This window comes from Anolis sagrei, chromosome 5, assembly GCF_037176765.1.
Source record: "Anolis sagrei isolate rAnoSag1 chromosome 5, rAnoSag1.mat, whole genome shotgun sequence".
Classification (NCBI taxonomy): domain Eukaryota; kingdom Metazoa; phylum Chordata; class Lepidosauria; order Squamata; family Dactyloidae; genus Anolis; species Anolis sagrei.
Genome location: NC_090025.1, coordinates 81252296 through 81265408, shown reverse-complemented (window position 1 = coordinate 81265408; position 13113 = coordinate 81252296). Strand labels below are relative to the sequence as shown.

Sequence of the window (13113 nt, the reverse complement as noted above, 5' to 3'; positions counted from 1 at the left end):
TAACCTACTGATGCCTCAATTAATGTAATTTTATTGGTATCTATTTTCATTTTGAAACGTACCAGTAGTTTCTGAATTTCTCACCCTCAGCTTATACTTGAGTCAATCCATTTTCCCAGTTTTTGTAGTAAAATTAAGTGACTCGGCTTATATTCAGGTCGGCTTATACTCGAGTATATACGGTAATTAAAGCATCCGGTGAAGACTATATTAAATGCTTCAGAATAGTCTGTCTTATCTGGATGGTGTTTTTCAAGTGATACAGATTTTTTTCCACACCTTTGTATGCATTTTTTTCCATGCAGTCATCATATCTCCCAAACGTCTGTGTCTGTACTCACCAGAAAAGACCACAGAATGAATGTAGGATACTATTCGGTGGTTAAGGCAAGCATGTGTACTACTGTTTAGCTAGGGTAACAAATACAAATTATTATTATTATTAATTATTATTATTTTACTGACTCAAAAACACAGTATGTAAAAGCAAATGAGATCTATATGCTGGATTTCGTATCACAAAATCACAAGTCGAACACTTCCCAAGCATCTAGGACTGTGTGATGTATTTTTGAATGATGCACACAGATCCAAGTAAGGTGGCCTTTTGCAGTTGACAGATCGTGATTTTGTCAATGTTTATTGTTTCCAAATGCCAACTGAGATCTTTTGGCACGTCACCCAGTGTGCCGATGACTACTGGTACCACCTGTACTGAGCCTTTGCAGTTCGATTTTGAGGTTCTGATAACGGCTGAGTTTTTCCTGTTGTTTTTCCTCAATGCGACTGTCACCCGGTATGGCGACATCAATAATCCAAACTTTTTTTCTTTTCCACAATCGTGATGTCTGGTGTATTGTGTTCCAAAACATTGTCAGTCTGGATTCGAAAGTCCCACAGTATTTTTGTGTGTTCACTTTGCAGGTTTATGATCCCACCAGTTCTTTACTACTGGCAGGTGGTACTTGTGACATAAGTTCCAATGAATCATTTGGGCCACAGAGTTGTACCTCTGTTTGTAGTCCATCTGTGCGATTTTCTTGCAGCAGCTGAGGATATGATCAATGGTTTCATCAGCTTCCTTGCACAGTCTGCAATTATTATACTATTTTTAGTTTTTTAGCAAAACAAAAAATATTATCTATTATCTATATTATAAATGTATAAAGTAATTTCAACTTTCTTGTGATGGTTACAGGGAGCAAGATCAGTGGATGTATACTTCCCAGACGCAACCTGGTTTGATTACTACACGGTATGTAATACATTTTACAAAAATACATTTTAAAAAATCATCCAATATTTTGTGTGGAGTCTGCCTGCTCTCTATTCAGGCAACATTTTAAACATTTTTGAAATAATACTAAAATGTCTTTCACTGAAGCAATTAACTGTCCAGTTTTTATTATAGTGCCCATATGTTCAACTAAAACCATTAGTATCTATGAAACTCAGATAAACTATGTATTTTAACCTTGTATTTTCCCCATCTTTACCCCGCTTGTTGATTATTTTAAAAGTTGAATTTACATATCGTGCTCTGTTATGAGGTAATCCAAGTGGCAAAGTAGTTTTACAATAATATCAATGTTTTGGTAAATATATCACTGCCACACAGAAAGATGATGCTGTGCAGGATGTTTCTGTGCATTTCCCCCAGTTAATTCATTCTTTTTTTAAAAAAAATGACAATACAACTAAAAGTTCCACATCCAATTTGTACACCTAAAGCTACTCTCAGTTTGAGAAAATAGTGCTGCAAATTGAATGATTCATCTGTAGTAATTGGCAGGAATGGTCCTTAGTGTTGCAAAAAACACACGAGATAAAAACAAATACCATTGTGATCTTCCCAATGCAATATTAGTCCCATCGTTCCAGCCAATGGTGAGGGATGATGTGAAATGTAGCCCAAGGTGATGGGAAATTATTTTTTTTTAAAAAAAATATTTTATTGCATTTATATTCATTTCATTACAAAAAAAAAACCCATCTCTACAATTCATATAATTATTTCTTCTCCTTTCCCCCATTGTGCTACCCCATCTCTTTACGCTCCCACCAGAACCTCATTTCTTCTGGTGGGGTTTGGTTCCCATCTTCTTTCCTTAATGTTTCCTAAATAAATATTTTCCATATATTTTCCAAATCATTATCATTCCTTAGGCCTTTTTAAACCTTTAGATTGCATGTTAATTTATCATTTATTGCTAATTTCCAAATTTCCTTGTACCATTCTTCTATCTTAATTTCCACCTCTCCTTTCCAATAGTTTGCTATTAGTAGCCTTGCAGCCATTAACAACAGCGTTATCAGATTCTTTTCATTTTCCTTCCATTCATCTGTATTATAAATAGATACAGTCGCTGGATTTATATTATTTTTTTTCTTCATAATACTTTCTATTTTTACTCTAACTGTTCCCCAGAAACTCTATACATATTTGCATTGCCACCACATGTGGAAATATGTACCCCTTTCTTGTCAACCTCTCCAACATTTTTCTGAACAACCCTTATCCATATTGTGTATTTTGTTGGGGTCAGGTACCATTTCAATACCATCTTGTAGTAGTTTTCTTTTACCCTAGTTGATAAATTCTTGAGGTGTCTTGCTCTCCATAATTTTTCTCAATTCCTTTCTCCTATTTTTATTCCCAATTCTTCCTCCCATAGTTTCCTTGTTTGTATCCCTTTTCTCCCCATTTTAATCTCTAGTAATATCTTGTATATCATACTTGTTATTCCTTTTTGATGATCATTTTCTTCTTTAGACAGTTCTTTTAATATTATATTCTCAAATTTTGTTGGTTCTCTTTCCTTTCCAATTTTTGAACCATTAGCCCAGTTGGACCCAATGGAGCCTAGGGTGTCCTTAATGCTGCTCTTCTCCTTTATTTGTACCATCCAACTTCCAATTTTGTCTAATTTCTTCTTTTTCAAGTTAAGCAGCCAACTGTATGGGAACTAAAGGCACTAAAGACACCAGATCCTATCTGATCTTGGACGCTCGCTAGGACTTAGATGGAACACTATATTTCAGAGGAAGGAACTGGCAAAACCACCTCAGTATTCCTTGCCTAAGAAAACCTATGAAATTTATGAAGTTATCATAAATCATCAGGCGGCTTGAAAACGTGCACAGTTACTGACGTACACAGCCCTTTGTATCTCTCCACCCTGCTATACATGTTTTAATAATATAGCCAATGTCACATGCAATGCTTCCTATCAACATGGCAAGGAAATAGCATTGGGGTGAGAAAGTTGGCTTCCAAGACCCATTTCCACTATTACAAAAACATCTCTTCCGAATTCCCTCATAGGTTTCCAAGGAACTGAAGTATCTAGGAATAGAGTTTGTAAACTGCTGCTTCAGTTTGATGCAGGTTTCCATTTAAATGACACATGCATGAGGGAGGAAAGCCTATTTAACTGCCACTTGTGAGATAGATGTTTGCTTTAAATAGCCAGAGCCCTTGACCAGATTGCTTTGAAAAGAGTGCTTCAGCTATATCCAATTTTTTGGTAGGGTGACAAAGTACCAGCTTCATCGCACAACAAATATATCAGTGTTCATGCCCCACTGGAAAAGATACCGCTGTTTATCCGAGGAGGATACATTTTGCCGACACAGACACCAGCCACAAGAACTGCTAAAAGGTAACCAAAACAGTCCTCTACTTTTAGAACATGATCGAATTTAAGACCGGGCTGAAATGATTACCTCCTGGAAATTTGTCTGTGTTTTGCATCAGGCATCAATTACTTAATAAATCACTGTGGCAGATTTAATTTTTTTTTTCATTTTCCCCACCCATCTGTGTGACAAGGCTGGATTGTTTCCCTAATGAACTAGATAAATTGCTCTTTCCGCCATGATGTAGCAGAAATAAATGCATTTGTGATATTTCAGAAGTAGATCCAAAACAGTGGTAAGTCTGTGATGTTGTAGCCCACTTGCTCCTTGTCTTAATCAAGACCTGCTTTGTGGGGTCTCTCATGATGTCTAACACTCACTTTTGGGGAGACGGCTTCTATATTTATTACTAGCTGTACCCGCCACGCATTGTTGTGGCCAGCCTTCCCTCCCTCTTTCCTTCCTTCCTTCCCTTTTTTTTCTTTCCTTCTCTCCTTCTCTACCTCTTTCCTTCCCCCCTTGTTATTTCCTTTCTTTTCTCTCTCCTTTCTTCCTTCTCGACCTTTCCTTCCTTCCTTCCTTCCTTCCTTCCTTCCTTCGTTCTTTGCTTCCATCCTTCCCTCTCTTTCCTTCCTTCTTTCCCTCCCTCTTTCTTCCTCTTCTTTCTTCCCTCCCTCTTTGCTTACTATCTTCCCTTTATTTCTATCCTTCTCTCCTATCTTTCTTCTCTACCTCTTGCCTGGGCACCAGTGGAAAGGGAGCCTTGCAGCCCTCAGCCTTGCTGAGCCTAGGTGGGGACAAGGGACAGGGCCTTCTCAGTGGTGGCCACTCGCCTGTGGAATGCACTCCCCGGGGATATTAGGTCATCAACATCCCTCCTCTCCTTCAGAAGAAAGTTAAAAACCTGGATGTGGGACCAGGCCTTTGGGTAAGCTGGCAGTTGGACAAAAGACAATGACGACCAGAGTAGGAAAGGACAATGATGATGCTAGACGGATCATGGATTTATGAATTGGTGAACATTGACCACAAGTTGATTTTATTGCTGCGACTGTATTGTTTTGATTGTTTTAATTAGTTATCATTGTTGACGTTATATTGTAATTTTGTATATTGTATTTTGTGAATTGTCGGGCATCGAATTGTGCCTTTTGTAAGCCGCTAGGGGGTTGAGAACCCCTAGGGGGTTGAGAAGGGTGGGGTAGAAGCACCCCAAATAAATAAATAAATAAATAGGTGCTTTTTGAGGCAGGCCTCACTCACCCAGTGCCGGCCCCTTCTTCTTTCTGCCACAGCTTTCTTGTACCCAGGCAAGGGAATGCAAAGCCCACCCGCTTCACCAGTGGGGAGGAGCCCCCGGTGGCGCAGTGGGTTAAACCCCTGTGCCAGCAGGACTGAAGACTGACAGGTCGCAGGTTCGAATCCGGGGAGAGGTGGATTTGATGAGCACCCTCTATCAGCTCCAGCTCCTCATACGGGGACATGAGAGAAGTCTCCCACAAGGATGATAAAAACATCAAATCATCCGGGCGTCCCGTGGGCAACATCCTTGCAGACGGCCAATTCTCTCACACCAGGAGTGACTTGCAGTTTCTCAAGTCGCTCCTGACACGACAAAACAAGCAAACAAACAAACCAGGGGGGAAAGAAGGATAAGAGGTTGGTGGGGCTGAGAAAGAGAGGATGGAGACTGGGAGGGAGGTAAGGAGGGCCCATGCAAAGCCCTTACATGGTGGAGGAGGGTGGGCCCGAAGGAAGGAAGGAAGGAAGGAAGGAAGGAAGGAAGGAAGGGGCCCCTCAGAGGTGGCAGGTGGGAGAAAGAGGAGGAGACCCCAATTTGGGGCCCGGGGAAGTCGAGGGTGTGCCTGCCCAGCCCATCAGAGCCTTCCATGCTCCTTGCAGCTATTTGTTTCTTTTCTCTAGCGCAGGAGGGAGGGCGGAGCCAAGGGAGTCATTTTTGCCCAGGCGTTGTACCTTGTACCAGAAGGTGGGATGTGAAGCCCAAGTGAGAGAGTTGCTGGTCTTCCCATGGTTTGCACCCTCTCTTCTCCCAACGGGTCTGGGGGGAAGGAGGGAAGGAGGTGTGCAGCCACTCGTGCAACCAGGCTTGCCTTGCGATCCTCCGGTCTTGGTGGGAGGGTTGCCTGGTGATCACTTGGGCTCCAGCTGCTGCCGGGACTTGCCTCACCAAGCCACCACGCCCTCTATGGGGCCATACCTTCTCCTTCCTTCCCTCTTTCCTTTCCTCAATCCCTCCCCTCCCCAAAAGAAAGAGGACTCTGCCTTCGTCAATGGAAAGGGACTCCATGGCTAGACTTCTCTTCCCTCACAACGGTTGGCGTGTCATTCTTCTCGTGTGTTGGGAAAGAGAGCTTTTGCGCATGCTCTGTAAGGTATTTTTCTTTTGGGGGAGTTTTAAGCTATTTCCCCTTCATTTTTAAGGGTTTTTGTTTGAATGAAATAGATTGGATTAGTATGTGTTTTGCTGCCAAATTTGGTGTCAGTTTGTCCAACGGTTTGTTGAGTTATGTTAATCTCACAAACGAACATTGCATTTTTATTTATATAGATGTTGAGAATCGGTTTTTCCAGAATAGGTAAGCTCAACACTGAAACATTTAGATGGTGGTGGAGAGCCATCTATTTTCTTTAGTAGAGTAGATGAGAGAGATTGTTTGTGATGTTGTAATAATGAGTTTCCTGCATTGCCCCGGATGGAAGTAGAAAAACTTCAAGGTTTATTCCAATTGTGTGATTTTATGTAATTCCCTTTAACAACTTTTTCTAGTATTCTTCAATTTACTTCAGGAGAATGTGCTCCAAATTTGCCTGCATTCGTTTCAAGAAAGCTTAATTTGCAAAGTGGTTGTTTTTTGTCCCATCTTCTTTTTGTGGTTTGTGGAGGAATATTACGCCATAATATCTTTGTATCTGCACCAACTAATTTGTAATATCAGATTATACCTCTAACAAATCTCTATAAATCTAGTAATTGTTATAATGTAAAGCAACCAATTTCACAAAATTAATATTATTAAAATAGGATTATAGAGTTAACTCCATATATGTGAGCTGGTTATCTAACCTCTGTCTAAATACCTCCAATGGAGTCTACCATGTTATAACGGAGTTTTTCCTAATATTTAATTGGAATTGCTTTTCTTGTAATAGAATATCGATAAATATATGCTAAATGGTCTTAGACAGCAGTGGTCTTTAGAGACTTCTTAGTGATTGTGAAGTGTTTCCAGATTACATTTTTGCTACAGCAATGTGATCAACATCCCATTTTATATGTAGTACAACCTCCATATCTGCAGAGGATGTGTTCCTGAATATTGTGTGGATTTGCAAAACTGAAGGTAATAGCAGACCCTATTGAAATGAAGGACTTTTGGCTCAACAATATATAGAGCAGTGGTTCCCAACCTTTGGGTTTCCAGCTGTTTTGGACTTCAGCTTCCACAATTCCTAACAGCTGGTAAACTGCTGAAATTTCTGGGAGTTGAAGTCCAAAACACCTGGAGGCCCAAAGGTAGGGAACCACTGCTATAGAATTACCCCAGAGGACGAGCCCCCAGTGGAGCAGTGGGTTAAAGCCCTGTGCTGGCAGGACTGAAGACTGACAGGTCGCAGGTTCGAATCCGGGGAGAGGCGGATGAGCTCCCTCTATCAGCTCCAGCTCCTCATGCGGGGACATGAGAGAAGCCTCCCACAAGGATGATAAAACATCAAAATCATCCGGGCGTCCCCTGGGCAACATCCTTGCAAATGGCCAATTCTCTCACAACAGGATGCTCCTGACATGACCAAAAGAAACAAAACAAAAAAAAAAACCCCTAGAGGACCAATAAAATGCCTAGAAATGACATAGTTTGTCAGATTTGCATAAAAGAAACCTCTTGATGACACATTTTAATTATTTTTAATCAACAGCCGCCTGAATCCATTTGGACTCATTGTTGCTCTGAATGAACAGGGTGAAGCCTCTGGCTCTCTCTTCTGGGATGATGGTGAATCTGTTGGTGAGTGTTCCGAAGTTCTTTAGCGGAATGGGAGACACAACTTTGATGTATGAGCAGAGTCTAACTTAGTTTGGAAGTGTTGCACTCCAGACCCTCTGACTTTAAACACCACGCATTTGAGTAGGAAAACAATCCCTTTATTGAAGATAATTAAAAAGCAGTAAAGTAAAAAAGCACTTTAAAGAAATAGGTAAATCCAATTAGGTTGGAAGATAAGCCAGAACAAAGTAATCCAGGGTAATAGTCCATCAAAGTCCATGAAAAACAAAGGCAAAAACTTCTCTAATGAAATCCAAGAAACCAGGAAACATGAATCCAAGGCATGAATATAAAATCATAGAATCCAAGAATCAAAACCATGAAACAAAGGCACTAAGCATGAATCTTTCCAAGCAAAGTTTACGTTGGGGTTTGGGGAAGGGGTGGGTGCTCTCTTGGTCTGTGTGGATTGGTCCTGGAAAATAATAATAATAATAATAATAATAATAATAATAATCCTTTATTTATACCCCGCTATCTCCCGAGGGACTCACTGTGGCTTACAAGAGGCCAAGCCCAAATACATCAATAAAAAAGCAACAACAACAATACAGACAATAAATAAACTCATAAACAAAGCAATAAACAGTAACAATAACACTATGACGCATTAAAAACCTATGGTGGGCCAATTGTAATAATTAAAATTTTTAAAATGCTGGGCATGATAAGGTGACATATAACTAGGGTAGATATTTGGAGAGAGATGGAGCGAGCAGACAATCCTAGATCATTAGTAAAGTGTGATTAGGGACATGTTGCTTGGGTTTCCTTATTCTGGGAAGGCACACTGGAACAACCACGTTTTCAGGCTCCTCTTAAAGACTGCCAAAGTTGGGGCATGCCTAATGTCCTTGGGGAGCGAGTTCCAGAGTCGAGGGGCCACCACCGAGAAGGCCCTAAATCACTGTGGGTCCAATCCCCACAGGACCCACGCCTGGTAAGACCCAGATCTTATCTTAAGATCCAGACCTTATCAGGTATTGAATTAATTTGGAACAAACCAGGGAAACCCTGGTTTGTTCAGAATTATGTTGTTTTTACTGGAGGCATCGTTTGATGCCTCCAGTAAAAATCCAGACAGGGCCTCAAATATGTGCCTGTCTGGATGGACCCTTACAGTCTGCTAGATAGCCTGGAGCTGAGCCATAATAAGACTTTATGGGTCATAACCAGCATATTGAATTGTGCCTGGAAATAATTGGAGCCAATGCAGCTGTTTAAACAAGGGCATTGTGTGATATCCAGTTGGCTCCGTGGCTGTGGATTTTAAATTAGCTGAAGTTTTCATACATGCTTCAAAGTGAGCCCCATACAGAGCATGTCGCAGTACTCCAAACAGGATGTAACTAAAGGCATATACCACCGTGGTCAGATCTGGCGTTTCAAAGTATGGGTGCAATTCGAACACAAGCTTGAAATGTGCAAAGTGCTCCTAGACACTGTAGAAGCCCAGGTTTCCAGTTTCAAAGCTGAGTCCAGGTGTAAACCCTAACTGTGAACCTGCATCTTCAAGGAGGGGGTAACCCTATCTAACACAGGCTGAATCTCTATTCCCTGAGCTGCCTTTCAGCTGACTAGGAATATCCCTGTCTTGCCTAGATGGTCGTATATACTCATGTATAAGTCTAGAAATCTTAATCATATCTTCAACCCAAAAATCTGGGTTCACTTATTCACAGGCCAATATAAGTCTTATATAAAAAAGAACCATCTCCTTCTGTGAGTGGTGAAAAGGGAGAACCTTAAAGAAGCACCAACTCCTTCTAATCTCTGCATTATCACACCACTTCTGACCTTTTGAATGCCTGGGTTGAGAAACAGTTGTGGCAGTTGGAAACAGCAAATGGCAGAGTCAGGACTGGTGTTTTCCCCTCTCTGCTGGGTGAACAAGTCATATCAAAATCCATGATCTCCAAAGTTGCCCTCATTTTATACATGAGGTCAACCTGTACATGAGTATATAGGGTAAGTTTCCATTTATTTGCTCTCATTCAGTTAATTAGTGATGAGAAAACACTGGTTTAGGACCAAGACAACCTCTTTGAAGTGGGGTGGAAAAGAGTAGTAGAGTTGGGTGTCATTCACATATTGATGGCACTGCACCCCAAAACTGTTGAGCATGCATGCCCAGTGTAGAATACATCCCACCACGCTAAGACAGATGTGGCTCTTAATGAGACATGCCGCATTATCATGGGGTGTCTGCGCCCTACACCACTGGAGAAATTACACTGTTTAGCCAGTATTGCACCAACTGACATCCGCTGGGAAGTAGCAGCCAATAGTGAAAGGACCAAGGCAGTGACATCTCCAGCTCATCCCCTGTTTGAGTATCATCCAGCATGTCAACGACTTAAATCAAGAAATAGTTTTCTAAGAACTACAGAGACACTCGCTGGAATACCTCAGCAAGCGAGAGTCCAAAAGTGGCAGGCTCAAACCCAGAACCTCAATCAATGGCTGGTACCATATGAGAGACTTCCCCCCCCCCCCCCCCCCCGGGCACACAGAAAACTGGGTGACTTGGAAGGCACGAGATGCAGAGCCAACCTTAGGAAATGGGGCTACAAAGTGGAATCCACGACATGCGAGTGTGGAGAAGAGCAAACTACAGACCACCTGCTGCAATACAACCTGAGCCCTGCTACATGCACCTTCTTATAGTAACACCAGAGGCAACTCCAAGTGGCCAGCTACTGGTCAAATGACATCTAATCAACTACCAAGCTTGCAAACTTTGTGTTTGTTTGTTTGTTTGTTAAAAAAATGTAATACAACTGTTTGGTTTGCTCCTGACACAATAACTCAATCAACCCCAAACTCTAAGATTCCATAGATGCTGCAGTTAAAGTGAAGTCACAATAACATATTAAGTAGATAGTGTGAAAGAGCACAATTTTGTCTTATTGATAGCAAAAATTAGAAACTCCAGATATTGACCCAAACTTTCTATGCTTGTTTACATTTAATGCATAAATATAGGAGCTTGGTGCATTTTTGAATGGGCAAATATGTGTGTCTCCATGGGCTCTTTTTATGCATTTGTCATAGAAAGAAGCTATTTCTCTTTCTTGTTTACTGACCTAATTTTAACACCAGTCCTGTGACTTCTGTTTTGGCAGACACTGTCACCAGTGGGAACTACTTCCTGGCCAAATATACATACAGAGAAGTAAGTAAAAACAATGGTTAGAAACTCAGTAAATAAAGGGTGCATATAACAGTCAAGGGGAGAGGTGACGAGAACAAATAAGGAAGTAAAAGCCATCTGGGAATGAGGAAAATGAGTTAGAGAGAAATCTGAAGAGCCTGGTGGATAGAGCAAAGCACAAAAAAGGTATAAAAGTAGATTATCACCATACCTCTCTGAACTTATCCAATTCCATATACAGACAGTCCCTGAATTACAAACATCTGACTTACAAATGACTCACAATTAAGAATAGGGTTGAGGCAACTAGAAGTGAAAGAAAACATTAAAACACTACAGGGGGTTAATAATAATAATAATAATAATAATAATAATAATAATAATCTTTATTTGTACCCCGCCACCATCTCCCCTATGGGAACTCGGAGCAGCTTACATGGGGCCAGGCCCAAACAACAAATGACAATAAAGAGAACCAAAAACACAACCGAAAATGCAAACAATAAACATCACAATTACATAGAATATATGACTACATAACAATATAAAAATTACAATAGACACAGACACAGAGACAATGGGCGGGCTACATGTAATTATTAAAACAACTAATTAAAATCATTAAAAACTCAGACAAGATAAAAGAGAGAAGCATATAATATGCGGAATAGTACTCATCATGGCAGGGGTTGTGGAGTCAAGCTTTCCCACAAGGGGGGGACGTCTACTCTAATGACAGAATTATCATCTAAACAGTCATGTGAAATTGTATACTTACTCATCAAAGGCACAATGGAAGAGCCAAGTTTTAAGATTCTTCTTAAAAACTTCTAAAGAAGGGGCCTTCCTAATTTCTCCAGGCAACGAGTTCCAAAGTCGGGGAGCCACGGCAGAAAAGGCCCTCTCCCTTGTACTTACCAGGCAAGCTTGTGACACTGGCAGTGGCGAGAGCAGGGCCTCCCCAGAGGATCGGAGGGCCCGAGATGGTTCATGGTCTATAACCCTTCCCTATGCTATCCAAAGATTAAATATATGCACATTTGGATGGAGTTACACTTTAAAATATAGTTGTTCAGACTTGCATACAAATTCATCTTAAGAACAACCTACAGAACCTATCTTGTTCATAACTTGGGGAGTGCCTGTAATTGTAAAAGCTTGTTAGGACTGAGTAAGTACTAGGATAGGAGATGATTGGGAATCTCCAGGTGGAGTTAGGGGAAAAAATCTGCTTGAAACTCTGAAAGCTTACAATAATATGCTGATGGTTGGATTCAATACAAGGCAACTTGTGTCAGGATTCTGGAGCAGGATGAAGATGATGGGAAAGAGGGTCTTCTCCCACCAGCTGAATCTGGTGCAAATTCTGAGCAGTGAGCAGCCACCTGACCAACCTGACACTTTGGAGCTCACTGCTGCTGAGTAGGAGCCAAGCCTTTCTGGTATGGAAGTAACTGAGTCAGGGCAGGATTAGGCTGTTCAGGGGGAAGCTGACTTGCCCTGCCTGAGTCCAGCTAAGGATTGATGCCATTCAGCTGCAAAGATCCAATTAGCTGGCTCAGAAGAGGGCCTCCTTGAGGAACGGACCATTCTCTTGCTTTGACCTTCTGTTTGGGCTGACTACTGTGTTGACTTTTGGACTGACTCTGACTACTGTGCTTGGAGAACAGCTGTAGAGCATGATAACTTGCTATGTTCTCTCCTATTGAGTCTCCATAGGGAACATTTTACACACTATTATAATTTTTATCAGAAGGCGAAAGAAATTGACTGCATATTGTAAAACTCCAAAAGAGGTATCTTTCTCTGGGAGCAGCCAACATGTGATCCTTCAAATGTTGGAGCACAACTCTATTAATTCTAGCCAGTATGAGATGAGGGATGAGAGTTGCAACCAAATATCATCTAGATCAGGGGTCTTCAAACTACGACCCAGGGGGTGGATACGGCCCTCCATGGTCAATAACCCGGCCCTCACTCAGGGTCAACCTAAGTCTTGAAAGCACACGACGACAACAACAATCCTATCTCATCAGCCAAAAGCAGGTCCACACTTCCCATTGAAATACTAATAAGTTTATCTTTGTTAAAATTGTTCTTCATTTTAATTATTGTATTGTTTGAAAGTGTTTTTTGCACTACAAATAAGATATGTGCAGTGTGCATAGGAATTCATGCATGTTTTTTTTTTCAAATTATAATCTGGCCCTCCAACAGTTTGAGGGACTGTGACCTGGCCCTCTGTGTAAAAAGTTT

The 13113-nt window shown here is 41.1% G+C and overlaps 1 protein-coding gene across 1 annotated transcript in view; it reads left to right on the top strand.

The window, feature by feature from the left end:
- Positions 1 to 13113, top strand: part of LOC132777231 (sucrase-isomaltase, intestinal-like) — a 183243-nt gene that overhangs the window by 144734 nt on the left and 25396 nt on the right. The window contains exons 18-21 of the mRNA XM_067468804.1: positions 1199 to 1255; positions 3532 to 3662; positions 7576 to 7664; positions 10829 to 10878. Coding sequence (XP_067324905.1) covers positions 1199 to 1255; positions 3532 to 3662; positions 7576 to 7664; positions 10829 to 10878 — 327 coding nt within the window. The remainder of the gene's footprint in view (positions 1 to 1198; positions 1256 to 3531; positions 3663 to 7575; positions 7665 to 10828; positions 10879 to 13113) is intronic.